The sequence below is a fragment of the Psammomys obesus genome, unplaced genomic scaffold (assembly GCF_907164565.1).
Source record: "Psammomys obesus unplaced genomic scaffold, mPsaObe1.curated_primary_1811, whole genome shotgun sequence".
NCBI lineage: Eukaryota > Metazoa > Chordata > Mammalia > Rodentia > Muridae > Psammomys > Psammomys obesus.
Window position 1 is genome coordinate 8,620,329 of NW_026590663.1, and position 16,027 is coordinate 8,636,355.

The window sequence follows — 16,027 nt, forward strand, 5'->3', positions numbered from 1 at the left end:
TGTGTGTGTGTGTGTGTGTGTGTGTGTGTGTGTGTGTGTGTGTGTGTTAACGCTAAGTGTTCTCCCTAGGGTGTAGCAATGTCTGTTCCCTTAACAATACACAGAAGTGCTTCACACACGCACGCACGCACGCCTGATGAGTCAGCATTTTCATGTGTTTGTTTTCATTCCTCTAAAGGACTAATTTACTCTGTTAGAGCAAGACTGAAGACTCATGCTCTCAAAGGCCACACATTCCTCTCTGTGATTTATTCTGCCTTTGCCCGTTATTCCACAGAAGTATGCATTTCTTGCTGCTTGGGAAATCTGGGTTTAAGGTGATTAACCTGTTTACCGCTGACACTGGAAATACGCTTCCTCAGCATGCCACTTCTCTTGTAACTAAAAAGTATTTATGTGCGTTTACATGTTTGTGCACACGTGTGTATTGGTGCTGGGAGGCAGGAGGGAGTCGACTGTCCAGGAGTTGGAGCTACAGGCGGTTGTTAGTTTGCTGATGTGGGCACTGGGAATATAATTTGGGTTTCTCTTGCCCGATGAGCTGTCTCTCTGGTCCCAGGGTTTTGGATTTTACTCAGTTGAATTGATCAGATTCTTTTAGTTTCTTTCATAGCTTCAAGTTTTGTGTGTGTGTGTGTGTGTGTGTGTGTGTGTGTGTATCACGCTTCAAAAGGTCATTCTCTCTCTCAGCTTAAAAAAAAAAATTTCCCCAAAGCCAGACTTGATGATTTTAAAATCCCACCTTGGGAGGCTGACTCGTGTGGATTGTCATAAGTCTGAGGTCACGTTTGTCTCTTTAGAGTTGTAGACCAGAAAAGACTAGATAAAGAGATGCTGTCATAAAAATGAGCAAACAAAGAAGGGCCGGTGTCTTAGTTGCTGTCCTATTGCTGTTCAGACGCCGAGACCAAGGCAGCTCATGGAGGAAATTTATTTTGGGCTCATAGTTTCAGAGTGTTGGGGTCCATGACTGTCGTGGTGGGTGGCCTGGCAGCAGGCAGGCATGGCAGAAGCTTGTTTCAGAGCCTGTCCCCAGTGACACACCTCCTCCACCAAAGCCACGCCTCCCAGTCCTTCCCAAGCAGTTCCACTAGCTGGGGAACAGGTATTCAAACATGAGCCTAGAGGGCCATTCTCACCCGGACCAGCACAGGTAGAGAAATAAGACGATGGGAAAAGGGCTGTGCAGCCATGCGGGCTTCGTCATCTGTGTCAAAGTCGAGTCACGGAGGGACACGGCTGGATCCCCAGCTCTGGAGACCTTGAAGAGCAATTTGCCCTCTCAGCCGCTGAACTGTCTCTCTAGCCCCGTGAATTCTCCTTTATGTAGGAATTGGTGTTAAAAAAAATTTCCCCTAGGTGGCACCTCAATTGTTTTTAAGATTTTTAAGACTATCGTTTGCTACACATATTGGCACACGCCTTTAATCCCAGCACTTGGGACACAGAGAAAGGTGGATTGGACCAGCCTGATCTAATATCGAGTTCCAGGCCATCCCGAGCTACACAGTAAGACTACGTAGTAAGTCTTTAAAAAGCAAAACCTTTTCTTTTTTGTTTTTTTGAGACAGAGTTTCTCTGTGTAGCCTGGCTGTCCCGGACTCACTCTGTAGAGAAGGCTGGCCCAGAACTCAGAGATCTGCCTGCCTCTGCCTCCCAAGTGCTGAGATTAAAGCTGTGTACCAAAACAAAAACTTAATTAGTTTTCCTTGGAGAATTTGTTTTTAAAGTATGAAATAAAATATTTAAAATTACAAAAAAGGGAAAAATGCTGAAAAATCCAGAAAAAGTAACACTTTTAGGAACCCTTGACGCTTCTTAGGATGCTCCAGGTAGCTTCCCCTGTTGTGTTTACATGGGTGGTTTAATAAGCATTGAATACACTCCACCCTCCTCTCTTTGAGACAGGGTCTCGTGTATCCAGCCGAGCTGGAACTTTCTGTCCTGGTGAGCATGAACCTCTGGCCACCCAGCCTCTGTCCCGCAGGCAGGAAGTTCCAGACTTCGGACTTCGCCTGAGCAGGGCGGGCAGCTTACGAGCGGGCTGAGCGGCAGCCCCGGCGCCTGCTCCTCTTCTTGTGCAGTTCCATGAACTTAGACAAAAGCAGAGCGTTGTGTGTTATAAAACACTTTCCTTATGAAGAGCACTGGGTGGTGGAAGTAACCAGACGCCATATCCAAGATGGAGGACAGTCCCCCCTGCGTTAGTTCTTAAACAGGTTTTATTACGTCAGGATGGAGGACAGTCCCTCTGCTTTAGTTTTTAAACAAGTCTTATTACGTCAGGATGGAGGACAGTCCCCCCTGCTTTAGTTTTTAAACAAGTCTTATTACGTCGTTTGTGTGTGTTTGCGTGTGCACAGGCATGTACGTGTCACGGTAGACATGCGGCAATCAGGTGACTTCTGGGAGTTGGCTCCCCTTTCCCCACGAGGCCCCAGAACTCACACTCAGGTTGTCGGGCTTGGTGGCAAGCCCTCTACCTACTGAGCCACTCAGTGTCCCCGTCTGCACTTTCGGGGTTCGGCTTCAACAGTTCTGCTGCCGTTGTCTTAAAGGTGGTGCAGAAGTGGCAGGCGTTAAACAGAAATCACACCTCGGCTCCTGAACTTGGAGCCTTGCCCAGGCTAGCGATCTGCGGCCTGCCTCTCCTCTCTAGGTGCTGGGCAGCCCCCACACAGCCAGTTGCTCCCTGGGAAACAGCCCACATGCTGTAAACAGCACAGTGTGTTCAACTGGACTGCTCAAGGGTTCTGAGCGCGTCTGCTTCTTAGGGTGTCGTTAGTGAGGACACATCCTCCTCACAGGCTAAGACGCACTGCACAGCCCTCTCACGGTGGCCTCCCAGCCGTCCTTCACTTAAAACCCACAGGCTGAGAATTGCCAGGGCCAGGCCCTCCCTCTAGGGGATGGAGGTTCCCAGGTGACTCTGCTGGGGCTGGAGCAGGAGCTGTTTCCTGGGATATTGTGTCATAACGGACAGGAACTTTTTGGCACTTTGGAGTATTCTTGGAGCTGTGAAGCCTGAGGCTAGGCCTTAGCCTGGTAAGGAAAACGGCTGGTCTTCGGCGCCTGAAACGTGCTGTGCCAAACACGTATGTTGTACCATTTCTCACTCTGCCCCGTGTTCCAGGGGGTGACTGTCACCTCTATTTTATAGACGGGGAGACGGAGGCTAGAGATAAAAGTTCAAGACCATGGCCGGGTATGGTGGGCTAGGATGGGGCCCAGGCAGGCTGAGCACAGTGTCCTTCCGCCTGTCCTCTGTAGCTGAGTTACCTGCGCACCAGACGGTGGCGCAGCCGTCCAGAGCGGTGCCCACATCCTCAGCAGGTTCTCTCATATGGCGTGCCTGGAATGTGGGTGTTCTCAGAGTGTGGCTGAGTTTAGAGGGGCCGCAGAGCAGGAAGCAGAGCTCCGGGCTGAGCAGGGGTAGACATCGGCCGGGCTGGGGCCTGGGGAGACGTCTGTCTGTACTGACGGGTCTTGTCTTTCCTCTCTCTGCTCTGGACAGCCTCTTCTGTTTCTCTCCATCTGACCTGTTTCCTCCTCTGGTTCTCGAGTTCCTGGCTCCTCTGGTACCTCCTCTTATGCTCCCATCTCTCCTCTCTCTGCCTCAGCTTGGTAAGAGGAAAAGGACCCTGGGGGTTGGGGTGGGGAACCTCTCTTGGTCCTCGGGGAATGGGTCCCTCCTGCGTAGAGGCCTGCAGACGGGTTTAGGAAACGCCCTGAAGAGCTAACCCCAACCCGAGGCCCTCAGTCCGAGGCTCTGCCAGCCCTCAGCAGGGTGTCCAAGGGGCAGCTGCTTCTAAGGGTGGTAACTGAGGTGCAGCAGCGAGTGAATGGACCACACATTGACTCGCACATGTCACCAAGAGCTAGACAGTGTGGGGCTGAGAGATGGCTCCGCCGGGGTTAGAATCCCAGCCCCCAAGTGGCCGCTCGCAGCCGTCTGCGGCTCCATTGCCAGGGCTGCGATACCTTCCCTGGCCTTTGAGGACCACAGGTGTGTGCAGGCAGGCAGAGCATCCTCACACGAAATGCAACATAGAAATCTAACAATCCTTTCCGGAAGGGTAGACTCGGCCCAGCGATTCTGGCCCTCCCCTTCCAGCCTCTTTTAGCTGACGTTCCTGGGGTTCGGGGTGCAAACTTGCGGCTGTCACGGTGACTTCAGGGTTCTGCTTGCAGGGTCTAGGGGTGCGAGTGTCCTGAACACATGGGCGGCCCTTTAGCACAGACTGCCCTGTCCAGTGTTCTCCTGGCAGAGGCTGCGGCTGTATGGGGGCCTTTGCCGAAGCGTGTGTGCCTTGCTGTCTCCCAGGCCTCCGGAACGCCCCCCGCTGCTGGGCAGTGATCCAGCCCCTGCTGTGCGCTGTCTACATGCCCAAGTGTGAGAATGACCGGGTGGAGCTGCCCAGCCGCACCCTGTGCCAGGCCACGCGCGGCCCCTGCGCCATCGTGGAGCGGGAGCGGGGCTGGCCTGACTTCCTGCGCTGCACGCCGGACCGCTTCCCCGAAGGCTGCCCGGTAAGTGTCTGGGGGAGCCGGAGGTGACTCTCCCAGGAGCCCCTGCAGTCACGGGACGGTGAGGCCCACATCCACGCGGCGACCCTCGGCCTGGGTCTGTTGACCTGAGGAGCAGGTTCAGCAAACGGTTTTGGGTGCTCACGGTTAGGGTGTGCTGTTCCAGGGGTCCCGGGTGACGGATTTTTGTCGGATGCAGCAGGAGAAGCAGAACCATGGAGGAGTGTGAGCTAGTGGGTTGGGAAGAGCCACCTGGGGGAGCAGAGGGACAGCCCGTGACCGCTGACACCCACAGGTCCTTAGGCGAGGTTGAGCCTGTTTGGTCCCGGCCTGAGGGGCTGCTCTCTCCGCAGGGAGCCGCAGAGGTCACGGGAGAGGTCACGTTTGCCCCACTGTGCGGAGGCGGGGCCCAGCCCGGCCAGCCCACCTGCGCTTGCCCGGTTTCCCACGGTTTCCCCTCTGCTTCCCCGCCAGAACGAGGTGCACAACATCCGGTTCAACAGCTCGGGCCAGTGTGAGGCGCCGCTGGTGCGGACGGACAACCCCAAGAGCTGGTACGAGGACGTGGAGGGCTGCGGGATCCAGTGCCAGAACCCGCTCTTCACGGAGGCGGAGCACCAGGACATGCACGGCTACATCGCGGCCTTCGGCGCGGTCACGGGCCTCTGCACGCTCTTCACGCTGGTGAGCCGGCCTGGGGCGGCGCGCACGCGCGCGGGGGGCCGGGGGAGCCGGGGCCGGCCCGCCCCAACGAGCCCTCGCCTCTCCCGCAGGCCACCTTCGTGGCCGACTGGCGGAACTCCAACCGCTACCCCGCCGTCATCCTCTTCTACGTCAACGCCTGCTTCTTCGTGGGCAGCCTGGGCTGGCTGGCGCAGTTCATGGACGGCGCCCGCCGCGAGATCGTCTGCCGGGCGGACGGCACCATGAGGTTCGGGGAGCCCACGTAAGCGCCGTGGGGACCCGGCGGTGGCGAGGGCGGGAGGAAGGGGCGGCGTGCAGGGCGCGCTGCGGCCGCGGCCCCTCCCAGAGCGGCCTCCCCCGGTGACAGCCACGGCTCCACAGCTCCAGCGAGACCCTGTCCTGTGTCATCATCTTCGTCATCGTGTACTACGCCCTGATGGCCGGCGTGGTCTGGTTCGTGGTCCTCACCTACGCCTGGCACACCTCCTTCAAGGCCCTGGGCACCACCTACCAGCCGCTCTCGGGCAAGACGTCCTACTTCCACCTGCTCACGTGGTCGCTGCCCTTTGTCCTCACCGTGGCGATCCTCGCCGTGGCGCAGGTGCGGCGGCTGGGAGGTGGGGGCCCGATGGGGCGAGCCTGGAGGAGGGGCCGGAAGTGACCGTCCCCCCCCACGCACACCCGTCTCTGCCGCAGGTGGACGGAGACTCCGTGAGCGGCATCTGCTTCGTGGGCTACAAGAACTACCGCTACCGCGCCGGCTTCGTGCTGGCTCCCATCGGCCTGGTGCTCCTCGTGGGGGGCTACTTCCTCATCCGGGGTGAGTGACGGCGGGGCCACCGGGCGCCCGCTCCACAGCTGAACCCTGACGCAGTGTAGGAGCCGACCCCGTGAGCGGGACAGCACTTCTGTGAGGACGGAAAAGCGTGCCTCTTCCTCCAGAGCCCTGGGCCTGTGACCGAGGCCCTGGGCTCTTTTGAGGGGAACCTGGGCTGGGTTCCAGGCCCGCCCACCCCTCGCCAGGGTGTACTTGTGTGATGGCTTCCCCGGGACACCCACCTGGTTCTACATGGGTGGTGTTGGGGCTGCCGCGTCTGTGTTCACGCTGGTTTTCTGTATTTTTGGAGCTCGGTCTCCAGCTCACTCCAAACCCTAACCTACACCAACAGTGTTCTCGGCATGTACATTTTTCCTGGCCCCTAGTTTCCCCGTCTCGGTGTGCTTCGCCTTGGTTTCTAGCTCGTTTTCCTGGTCAGCTTTGCTCTCCTCCCACTGAGCTGTCAGCGTTCCTGTGCGCTCTCCCCCTCGCCCTTCTGGCAGCTCACCCAGGCCTCTGGTGTACATTTCACGCCTGTGTCTCCCAGACGGTAAAGTAGCCATGGGTGTGGCAGCGAGAACACAGTGCATTTGACCCAACATGAAAGAGAGAGGGAAAAAACGGATATGAATTATATTGCTAACACTTTGTTGTAGGGAATGCAGAGGGGGTTCGATTTTGGATATATTTGCTTTATAAGATACAGTAAAACTATAGTTTCTTTTCAACGTGGCTACTAGGAAGTTTAGCTTTTTTATATGTCACACGATGTATTTCTCCTGGGCAGCCCTGCTTTGAGCTGGTTTGCTCTCTGTCCTTGGCTGTGGTCTAGGCTCTGCCCCAGTTGCTGCAGTACATGGCACATTTGCTCACAGCCGCTCCCTCACTCGCTGGCTCCCCGAGCTTCCGCTCAGGACAGGCACAATAAGTCGTAGGACTCCAGTGCTGGGGGACCGCCCTCCCTGTCCCCCACGGCCCCTCCCCTGCCAATGCCTGAGCTCTCTCTGTCCAGGGGTCATGACGCTGTTCTCCATCAAGAGCAACCACCCTGGGCTTCTGAGTGAGAAGGCCGCCAGCAAGATCAACGAGACGATGCTGCGCCTGGGTGAGTGGTCGGAGACGCTGGGTCCCCGGGGCCTCCAGGATGCAGAACGGTGGGGAGAATCGAGAATTCAGGGGCCAAAGCCAGGGTGCGGGTGATAGGAGCCAAGGCTCCTCCACAGGCCCTTTCCTCGCTGCGGCCTCCCATAGCTGGCTCCAGGACCTGGGTTTGTTTGGAGGATGCAGTTCTTGGCCTGAGCTGAGCGTGTACCACCCTGGGCCCAGCTGTCTTCAGGGCTCTGTGGGGGCAGCTGGGCCCTACTCCACTTCCCCCCTGTCTGTCCTGGTGACGAGTTGTACCCTGAACCCCGCAGGCATTTTTGGCTTCCTGGCCTTTGGCTTTGTACTCATCACCTTCAGCTGCCACTTCTATGACTTCTTCAACCAGGCTGAGTGGGAGCGGAGCTTTCGGGACTACGTGCTGTGAGTGAGGGGCCCTGGGCTGGGTCGTGGGAGTAGTCAGAACCGCATCGCCAGCTCTAAGGCAGCGTTCGCATACCTGCCTGTGGCCTCCCAGGGCCCTGCCTCAGCCATGAGCAGCTTTCAAACTGCTGTTCAGCTCCACATGTCTGTTGGCACCCCTGGGCAGGATGTCCTGTGTGTTCACACCTGCTCAGAGGCCAACCTATACTCCTCTGCCTGGTTCTGATCTGTGTGCCCCTGCCTTCTGTGGCTCCTCTGAGTCAGCGCTCAGGGGCACCGACCGTCCGGTGACCTGTCCAGGCTGTCAGTTTTGCTTGAGCTTTTTTGTATCCCAGTGAAGGTGAGCCAGAGCGAGCAAGGCATCACTGCTAACAGGATGCCTGCTGCTGTGCGGGTTAAAATGTCCCTTACAAGGGAGGCGCTGGCTAGAGGGCGGCCCTGCCTCAGGCGTGCTTGCTACTCTCCGTAGGACCCAAGGTCAGTTCGCAGCGTCTGCTCCCGTAGCTCACAGACGCCTGAGACTCCAGACCCCAACACCCTCTCCTGGACGCTGCAAGCACCCGGACAGAAGTGGCATACACACACAGGCCACAGACAGACAGACAGACACATAAATACAGACAAATCTGAGGAAAGTGCTGGCAGAGCGGGAGGCCCTCGTGCCCTGCTTCTGGCTCAGTCTGAAGGTTTCCCCTTTTCAGCCTGAGAAGCCGTAACCACCTTACGCTGCCTTCCTGTTCTGGGGGTTTGCTGTGAGACTCCCTAGATGGTTCCAAGGAGTGTCTGTGGGGCTAGTGGTGTAGCTCAGTGGTAGAGTCTGCAGTGTGTGAGGTCAGGGTTCCGTCCCCAGTGCGGGCTCAGCACTCTGCTGTGGGGCGTATGTTGGGGGCTGCTTCCTGGATTCCCATGGCCTCAGCTGTTCACTGTCCCTCGCCGTAGATGCCAGGCCAACGTGACCATCGGGCTGCCTACCAAGAAGCCCATTCCTGACTGCGAGATCAAGAACCGGCCTAGCCTCCTGGTGGAGAAGATCAACCTATTTGCCATGTTTGGCACGGGCATTGCCATGAGCACCTGGGTGTGGACCAAGGCCACCCTGCTCATCTGGAGGCGGACCTGGTGCAGGTGGGGCCGGCAGCTGTCTGATCTGTCCTTTCTGTTCTCCTGTCCTCACTGGAGGCTTTGTCTAACTTCCAAATCACTGGCCTGATCTGTGGGCAAGAGTGCGGCTCCTAGCTCACCGCTGCCCTCTAGTGACAGCGTCTGTCTGAGCGCCAGGAGGGCCTCCCCTTGCCAGCCAGCCCCACCGTTGTCTTCTCAGGCTGACGGGGCAGAGTGATGATGAGCCGAAGCGGATCAAGAAGAGCAAGATGATCGCCAAGGCCTTCTCTAAGCGGCGTGAGCTGCTGCAGAACCCGGGTCAGGAGCTGTCCTTCAGCATGCACACCGTCTCCCACGATGGACCCGTGGGTGAGCCTCCGTCTGTCCTGCTGAGACACTGATCTGTACAGCACGGGGCCCAGTGCAGTCAGGTCACGTGGGCTCTTGGCAAACTGCGGAACAGGGCACTCCTGCTCACGTTCACTCCGCAGCCTTTGTCTTGGGTACTGAGGCCCCCACAGCCCTTTGTCCATCCCCCGTCTTCCCTCTGCCTTCCTCCGGGTCAGAGTAAGCCGGGGTGTTGGCGCTGTCCTTAGGATCTTGCTGTGTCTTTTGGGGATTGGAGGCTGCTTTTCTCGGATTTCCCTGCTTCCCTCTGCCGCTGGCTGGGAAAGACAAACGGTGCTCCATCAAGGGGGACTCACTCTTCTTTCTTTCCTTTCACCCCCAAAGCGGGTTTGGCTTTTGACCTCAATGAACCATCAGCTGATGTCTCCTCGGCCTGGGCCCAGCACGTCACCAAAATGGTAGCTCGGAGAGGAGCCATACTGCCCCAGGACGTGTCTGTCACGCCTGTGGCGACTCCAGGTATGAGGGCTCTGTCTCCTGCAGGAGGCGGGAGAGGGGGTGACACAGACATTCAGAGCTCCTGGACCAGAGCATACGGGCCAGAGGGCCTGAAGGGGTGCCAAGGCGTGGGGAGCCTGGAGGGGTGGCCCCGGAGCCCGAGAGTGGGGCTGTGGGGAGGGAAGGGTGGCACGCACGGAGCTAAAGCCCTCGGCTGTGTTCTTCCTCCTGACAGTGCCACCGGAACAACAAGCCAGTCTGTGGCTGGTTGAGGCAGAGACCTCCCCAGAGCGAGAGAAGCGCTTGGGCCGGAAGAAGAAGCGGAGGAAGAGGAAGAAGGAGGTGTGCCCCTTGGGGCCCGCCCCGGAGCTTCACCACCTCAGCCCTGGCCCCGGCCCTGCCCCCAGTGCCGTTCCCCGGCTGCCCCAGCTGCCCCGGCAGAAGTGCCTGGTCGCCACCAACGCCTGGGGAGCGGCGGAGCCCTGCCGACAGGGAGCCCGGACACTCGTCTCCAGCCCCTTCTGCCCGGAGCCCAGTCCCCGACAAGACGCTTTTCTCCCTGGTGCCTCGGCCCCTCGGGCCTGGGCTCAGGGCCGCCTCCAGGGCCTGGGGTCCATTCATTCCCGCACTAACCTGATGGAGGCTGAGCTCCTGGACGCAGACTCGGACTTCTGAGCCCGCAGGGCAGGGCAGATGAATACACACCTTTCTGCGGGTCTTCCTGAGAGCTCCTGGGGTCTCCTCTAACTGAACCTGTGGCCCAGCGCCTGCCCATGAGAGTTGTGTGTGTCCGGCTAGAAGCAGCCAGACTGTGGGAAGCTGCATCAATGGATAGAATGTTGCTCGCTCCCGTCAGGAGGCCTGCAGCTCAGGGCCCTTGCTTCTGCCCACCAGCTAGAGTCTGGCAGGCAGTGTCAGTCTCCAGCAGAGCTTGTACAAGGGCAGGAATGGCAGAGGCAGGGGTGACGGCTGGCAGGTGAGGGCTGGCTGCCCTTCTCTGTGCCAGGATTTCCAACGAGTGTTTGCTGTGTCCTTTGTTCTTTGTCTAAGTGGGGACAGGACTGTTCTTCCTCTTCTGGGTAGTTGTAAGGACCACTCCCATAAGGGGTATAACTGCCTTCCACAGGAAACACATCCCGTTTTCCTGTGCTAGCTCCCATAGTCGCATCTCAGTTCCAAGCTGTTCCTTCTAGCACCCTAAAACTGTGGCGCGAACACACACACGCATGCACGTCCCTTACTGCTGAGCTCGGTCTCCAGGTGAGAGACTGGTTCAGTACCAGGCCTCTGAGAGTCATGTTCGCTCTTCCTCACAGCCATGCAGTGGGGACTTACGGGACTACCTTGGGAGGCTGCTGTTGCTTAAGCCTGGCAAGAAAGCTTCCTCCAACTTCTGTATCTGGTGGGAGGGGTACCCCCACTTTTTACAATGTCTGGTCACGTTCCTAGTGCCCCACATCCAGGAGCCAGGCAGAGGATGCCTTAGAAGCTGGCGGGGTTCCAGGTCGGGACCGGTATGAGAAGAACTGTAAACAGCAAATAAAACATTTTTGTATTAGCTCATGCATGTTTCTTCCCCGGCTCTGGCTTCTGTACCTGCCCAGGAACTGCGTGTGCTCCTGAGGTTTTTTTTTTTTTTTTTTTTTTTACCAGTGGAGCTCCGGCAGGCAGAGCCTGAGTCAGCTAGTGTGCTGGCTGCCTTCTCCAGCCCCTTGGCTGCAAGTGGACAAAGGTTCCCAGTGGCCACGGTCGCATCCTTGAGCCTCCAACATTAGAGTCCAGGACAGAGGACAGACATGCAGGAGGGAGTGGCAGTGGGAAGTGAGAGTTTTCCTGGTGGTGTAGAGGTGGCCCAGGTCCTGGCCGTCTAGGTTCCAGCGCGTGGTGCTCCCTGCCTTCCCCCAGAGGTGTTAGGTTGGGTGCATTCTGACTTGCGGCTTCCCTTCTGAGCAGTCAAAGGAACAAATGGGACACTTACTGGTTTTACATCTTCGAAGTTTCAGAAGATTGGGGACTATTCAAGGGCCTCTAGACTCTGAAGCAGGAAGGTCTGCGGAGGACGGGCTGTGAGCCGGCGGCCTGGAGGCTGCTGTGGAGGCTGACCTGGGTAACGGGAGTGTGCCCTTCTCCAGCTGCCTGTGCGATGGGGAGCACCGGGTTTTGACCAGAGTCCAGGGAGGGGCAGGGGCATGTTGATTTTACCCTTGGTACCTTGTAGACATGTTACCCAATGACGGGGACACCGAGTGCTGGCTTGGCACTCCTGTGAGCCCCTACAGGATCAGCTCACAGAATCTCACTGCCCTGCAAGACAAAAGGCTTAACAGCCTGCTCCAAACTGTCCGGCTACCGGCAGCCCCGGCATTCAAGCCGAGCCTTCTGGTTTCAGTGTGGTAGGGAGACACCCAGAGCCGCTCTCTGCACGGAAACAAGCTCAGCAAAGCAGAGCCACGAGCACAGCACCTCACAGCAGGAAAGGTGCAGATGCCGCCCAGCGTTTCTGATTCTCAAGTCCCAGTCTTCCGGCTCAGTGGAAACACATTCCCAGCTGCCCGCTTCATGTCCTTCCAGGCCACCCCGTCCTCTGCACGTACATGCCGTGTTCATTCTTGACCTGACAGCCCTGTGCAGAAATATGGCTCAAAAAGTCATCGACAGCATTCAAAACAACACATATCAGTGTTGGTTAATGTTTTCTAAAATAAAAATTGCTATGGTTTTCTTCACTTTATGTCCATGAACACTTAACTGTCTCTCCTTTAGAGAGATTGCTTGTGTGAAGGATGGAGTATTGAGTTCAGTCTGGCTGGGCCTTCAGAAAGCTGAGAAACCCCTGTAGCTGCAGTGACAGATTGTGGGCACTAGAGGGCAGTAATAACCAGATTTATTTTATTTATTTAATTTTCTGTGTATGCGAACTCAAGCTGCAGCTGATGTCCAGGGATGTGACACCCAGGCAAACAGGCAACCTCACAGGACTTTGCTCTCGGCAGAAGTCCTGCTGGACAACAGCGACCACCATTCTGTCAAAAAGTCTTGAATCCCATTCCTAAGCGAGTGCCTCCAGGCTCAAAAGGCGTTCTTCAACTCTGAGCCATCCGTCCAGCCCAAGATAGGGTCTTTTCTCTTTCTTTTCTTTCTTGATTTATTTATTACATATATAATGCCTGTCTGCATGTACACCTGCATACCAGAAGAGGGCACCAGATCTCATTATGGATGGCTGTGAGCCACCATGTAGGCGCTGGGAACTGAACTCAGGACCTCTTTGCATGAGCAGACAGTGCTCTTAACCTCTGAGCCGTCTCTCCGCCCCCACTGGCAGTCCTAGAACTTGCTTTGTAGACCAGGCTAGCCTCCAACTCTGAGTCCCAAGTGCTGAGTTTAAAGGTGTGCGCCACTGCGAAGCTCAGGTCTTGTTACATAGCTCAGAGTGGCTCATAATCCCTGTGCACCTCATACTGGCCTTAAACTCTCAACTCCGCTTCAGCCTGCTGATAAGTGTGACTACAGGCAGGAGAATTCTCCAAGGAATTCTTGTACTTTGGCTGTTACACTTTCTTATTTCAGATGCGGTTAGTATATCCACAGGCAGTTGATTGCTTTGTATTTGATTGGTCCTTTAGCTTTCTCACAGATATTTATTTGCGTGTGTGTGTGTGTGTGTGTACGTGTACGAAAGCCTGTGTGGGTGCCACGTGGAGGTGCACAGTTCTCTTTCGACCTGGGGCTTGAGCTCAGGTCGCCAGGCTTCGTGATATAAGCGCCTGGACCTGCTGATGTGCTTTGTCTCACCAGCTCCTTTTGTTTTTGAGACAGGGTCATGCTGTGTGGCCAGAATGAACTCACATTCTCTGTGTGGTTCGACTGCAGACATTTGAAAGACATTCTTTTTGTCCACAGTGTCTTGAAATTCTACAGTGACACAAATTAACAGAGGTCTTATTTTCACATGCTGTGTTAGGCTCATAGTGGCCCCTTCCATTTGCACACTCGTGTTCTGATCCAGAGTTTTTTGTTTGTTTTTCAAGAGTTTCTCAGGGTAAAGCTGGTTGTTGGTGGTGTACACCTTTAATCCCAGCGCTTGGGGAGGCAGAGGCAGGCAGATCTCTGTGAATTTGCGGCCAGCCTGGTCTACAAAGCGAGTCCAGGACAGCCAAGGGTACACAGAGAAACCCTGTCTCAAAAAAACCAAAAAGAGAGGGAAAAAAAAAGTGTTCATCTGAAAAATTATTCCTTTTCCAGAACACTGCAGCTATTCAATGCATTGTCTGTATTATACTAAAACAGACATTAAAATGCATGCAATGCATAGAAGCTCCCATTTTCAGCACCTGAGCAAAAGCTAGAAAGCGTCTTTCCATATAGGAGTGCACAGAACATGACCGCAGCACACTGAGGAGGCAGAGGCAGGGGACTTGCTGAAGTCTGGGACCAGCTTGGTCTAAATGGGAAGTTCCAGGCCAGCCAGGCTGCACAGGAAGGTCCTGCCTCAACAAACAAATAGCAACCACAAACAACCACAACAAAACTTTTGTGCTTAAAAATTTCTAAGGAAAAGTATTCTGCTAGCAGGCTTTCATGTAAAATGTTTTTGTTTTCTGGAAGTTTAGTCCTTGAAACCGTATGCTCCTTCACAAATACAGTATTGTAAGTCTCCCATCGTATTGGTGATTTGGCGGTCGAGGGGCACCGTCTACACAGCCTGGGCAGGCTTTGAACCTTCCGCGTAGCTCAGGCCAGCCTTGAGCTCACAGTTCTTCTTCCTCAGCCTCCTGTGTACCACCAGTTGATTTATGGTTTAAGAACTACGTCAGCCTCTGCCTCTTTAGCCGTGTTGCTGGAGCAGGAGTGCAGGGCCTCACAGAACACCAGGGCACCACTTTGCCGTCTTGCTGCCGTTGGAGACTGACGTCACAAGGCTAGTGACGAGGTTTGTCTGCTGGTGGTGTGGCGCCGCCCGTTTCACAGCGCCATCAGTGTGTGTGCTGCAGCTAGCCGATTTCCTTGACTTCAGCGGTAGCATTTTCATTTTCTCTCTTGAACTGGTCAGACACCTCAGGAAGATTATTACTGCCTGCCAGGCTTCTGGAGGCTGAACGACCCAGACGAAGGAAAAAGTCCTGCAGGCTTAAAAGGTCCCTAACTAGTGAACAGACTTGTGCAGTCTCCCTGCTTCTGGTGTGGCAGCCCCGCTTTGCCTGTGTTGGGTTTGCCTCACTCTGCCCCAGAACCAGCAGGTGGACAGGAGGAGCCGGAAGGGGTGAAGAATATGATCTGATTGTTGGTTCCAAGTACTGGCAGGACCTGGATAAACAGCGGCTAAATTTCTGCCTTTCAGGGCTCAAGCTCCTTATGTTTCCTCACTGCATTCCACGAAGGACTGGTTCTTCCGCTCAGTAATCAGTTCCAGCGGCGGCCAGGTAGGCAGCTGCTGGGCGTGTGTGCCAGGTGGCTGTGCTAAAGTTCCCTTGTGCATTAGGGGAAGAAGGAAATCAGTTCTCAAGCGTCGGCCTGTGCGAGCAGCTGGAGGACGAAGCTCTGGGTCATTCCGTCCTAGCAGGAAGGACATGGTCAGAGCTGACACGTGCCAAGAAAGCCGAATAGGCTGTGTCTGGTGGGCTCTGGAACCGCAGGGCAGGTGCCTTCCCGCACAGATTTGGAGACGGGGAAACAAAAGCTCCCTCACGAAGAGACTCCCAAGGAGCCAGGAGGAGGTGCAAGCCGGGCCTCCCTTTGTCTTCTGTCGCTCGGGAACAAGTAGCTTCTCCAATGACCAGCTGGCCGGCGGCCCACTTGAGCAGTCAGGGCTGCTGTCATTTTCTGAGCAGCCACAAAGTGTGTGATCTCTTTGCTCATTTAAGAAAGGCCTACCTCATAATGTGTTAAGAGTCAACTGCGTTTTAACACATTTTCCCTTTTAGGTAATATCTACATGAAAGCTTAAAGAATGTGCAGTTAAGAATCATTTTTAGTTCTATGTGTATGTGTGTGTCTGTAGGGCCAGAAGAGGGCATCAGAGCCCCCGGAGCTGAAGTTGCAAGCACTTGTGAGCTGCTCAGCGAAGCTGTTGGGAACAAGCTCCAGCAAGGGCTCCTGGTCTTAGCCAGCTCTCTAACCCCGAGAACGTGGACGGTTAGCTTCTGCTTTTTAGTCTAATTGTTTTTGTTATTGTTGTGGTTTGCTTGTTTTCAAAACAGGGTCGCTCTGTGTAGCCCTGGCTGTCCTGGAACTTGCTTTGTGAAGAGTTCCACCTGCCTCTACCTCCTGAGAGCTGGACTAAGGGTGTGTGCCACCTCTGCCTGGCTTTTAGTCTAAGTTTTTAATCATAAAAACTTCCTTTTATCATTAAAAGATTATTGGAGGGGTTAGGGATTTAGCTCAGTGGTAGAGCGCTTGCCTAGCAAGCGCAAAGCCCTGGGTTCAATCCTCAGCTCTGAAAAAAAAAAAAGACAAAATATAATTCTATTGTCCACAGAACATTAGTTTCAGGTAAGTTTCTTATTTTTGAGGCAGGGTTTGCTAAGC

The 16,027-nt window shown here is 55.4% G+C and overlaps 1 protein-coding gene across 1 annotated transcript in view; it reads left to right on the plus strand.

Annotated features, from left to right (window-relative positions):
• Smo (smoothened, frizzled class receptor) overlaps positions 1–11,057 on the plus strand; it is a 22,526-nt gene extending 11,469 nt beyond the window's left edge. Inside the window, exons 4-14 of the mRNA XM_055608148.1 lie at positions 4,325–4,530; positions 5,002–5,211; positions 5,301–5,473; positions 5,593–5,812; positions 5,908–6,031; positions 7,041–7,133; positions 7,444–7,552; positions 8,492–8,677; positions 8,874–9,022; positions 9,386–9,520; positions 9,735–11,057. Coding sequence (XP_055464123.1) covers positions 4,325–4,530; positions 5,002–5,211; positions 5,301–5,473; positions 5,593–5,812; positions 5,908–6,031; positions 7,041–7,133; positions 7,444–7,552; positions 8,492–8,677; positions 8,874–9,022; positions 9,386–9,520; positions 9,735–10,174 — 2,045 coding nt within the window. The 3' untranslated portion in view covers positions 10,175–11,057. The remainder of the gene's footprint in view (positions 1–4,324; positions 4,531–5,001; positions 5,212–5,300; positions 5,474–5,592; positions 5,813–5,907; positions 6,032–7,040; positions 7,134–7,443; positions 7,553–8,491; positions 8,678–8,873; positions 9,023–9,385; positions 9,521–9,734) is intronic.
• Positions 11,058–16,027: the final 4,970 nt, after the last annotated feature.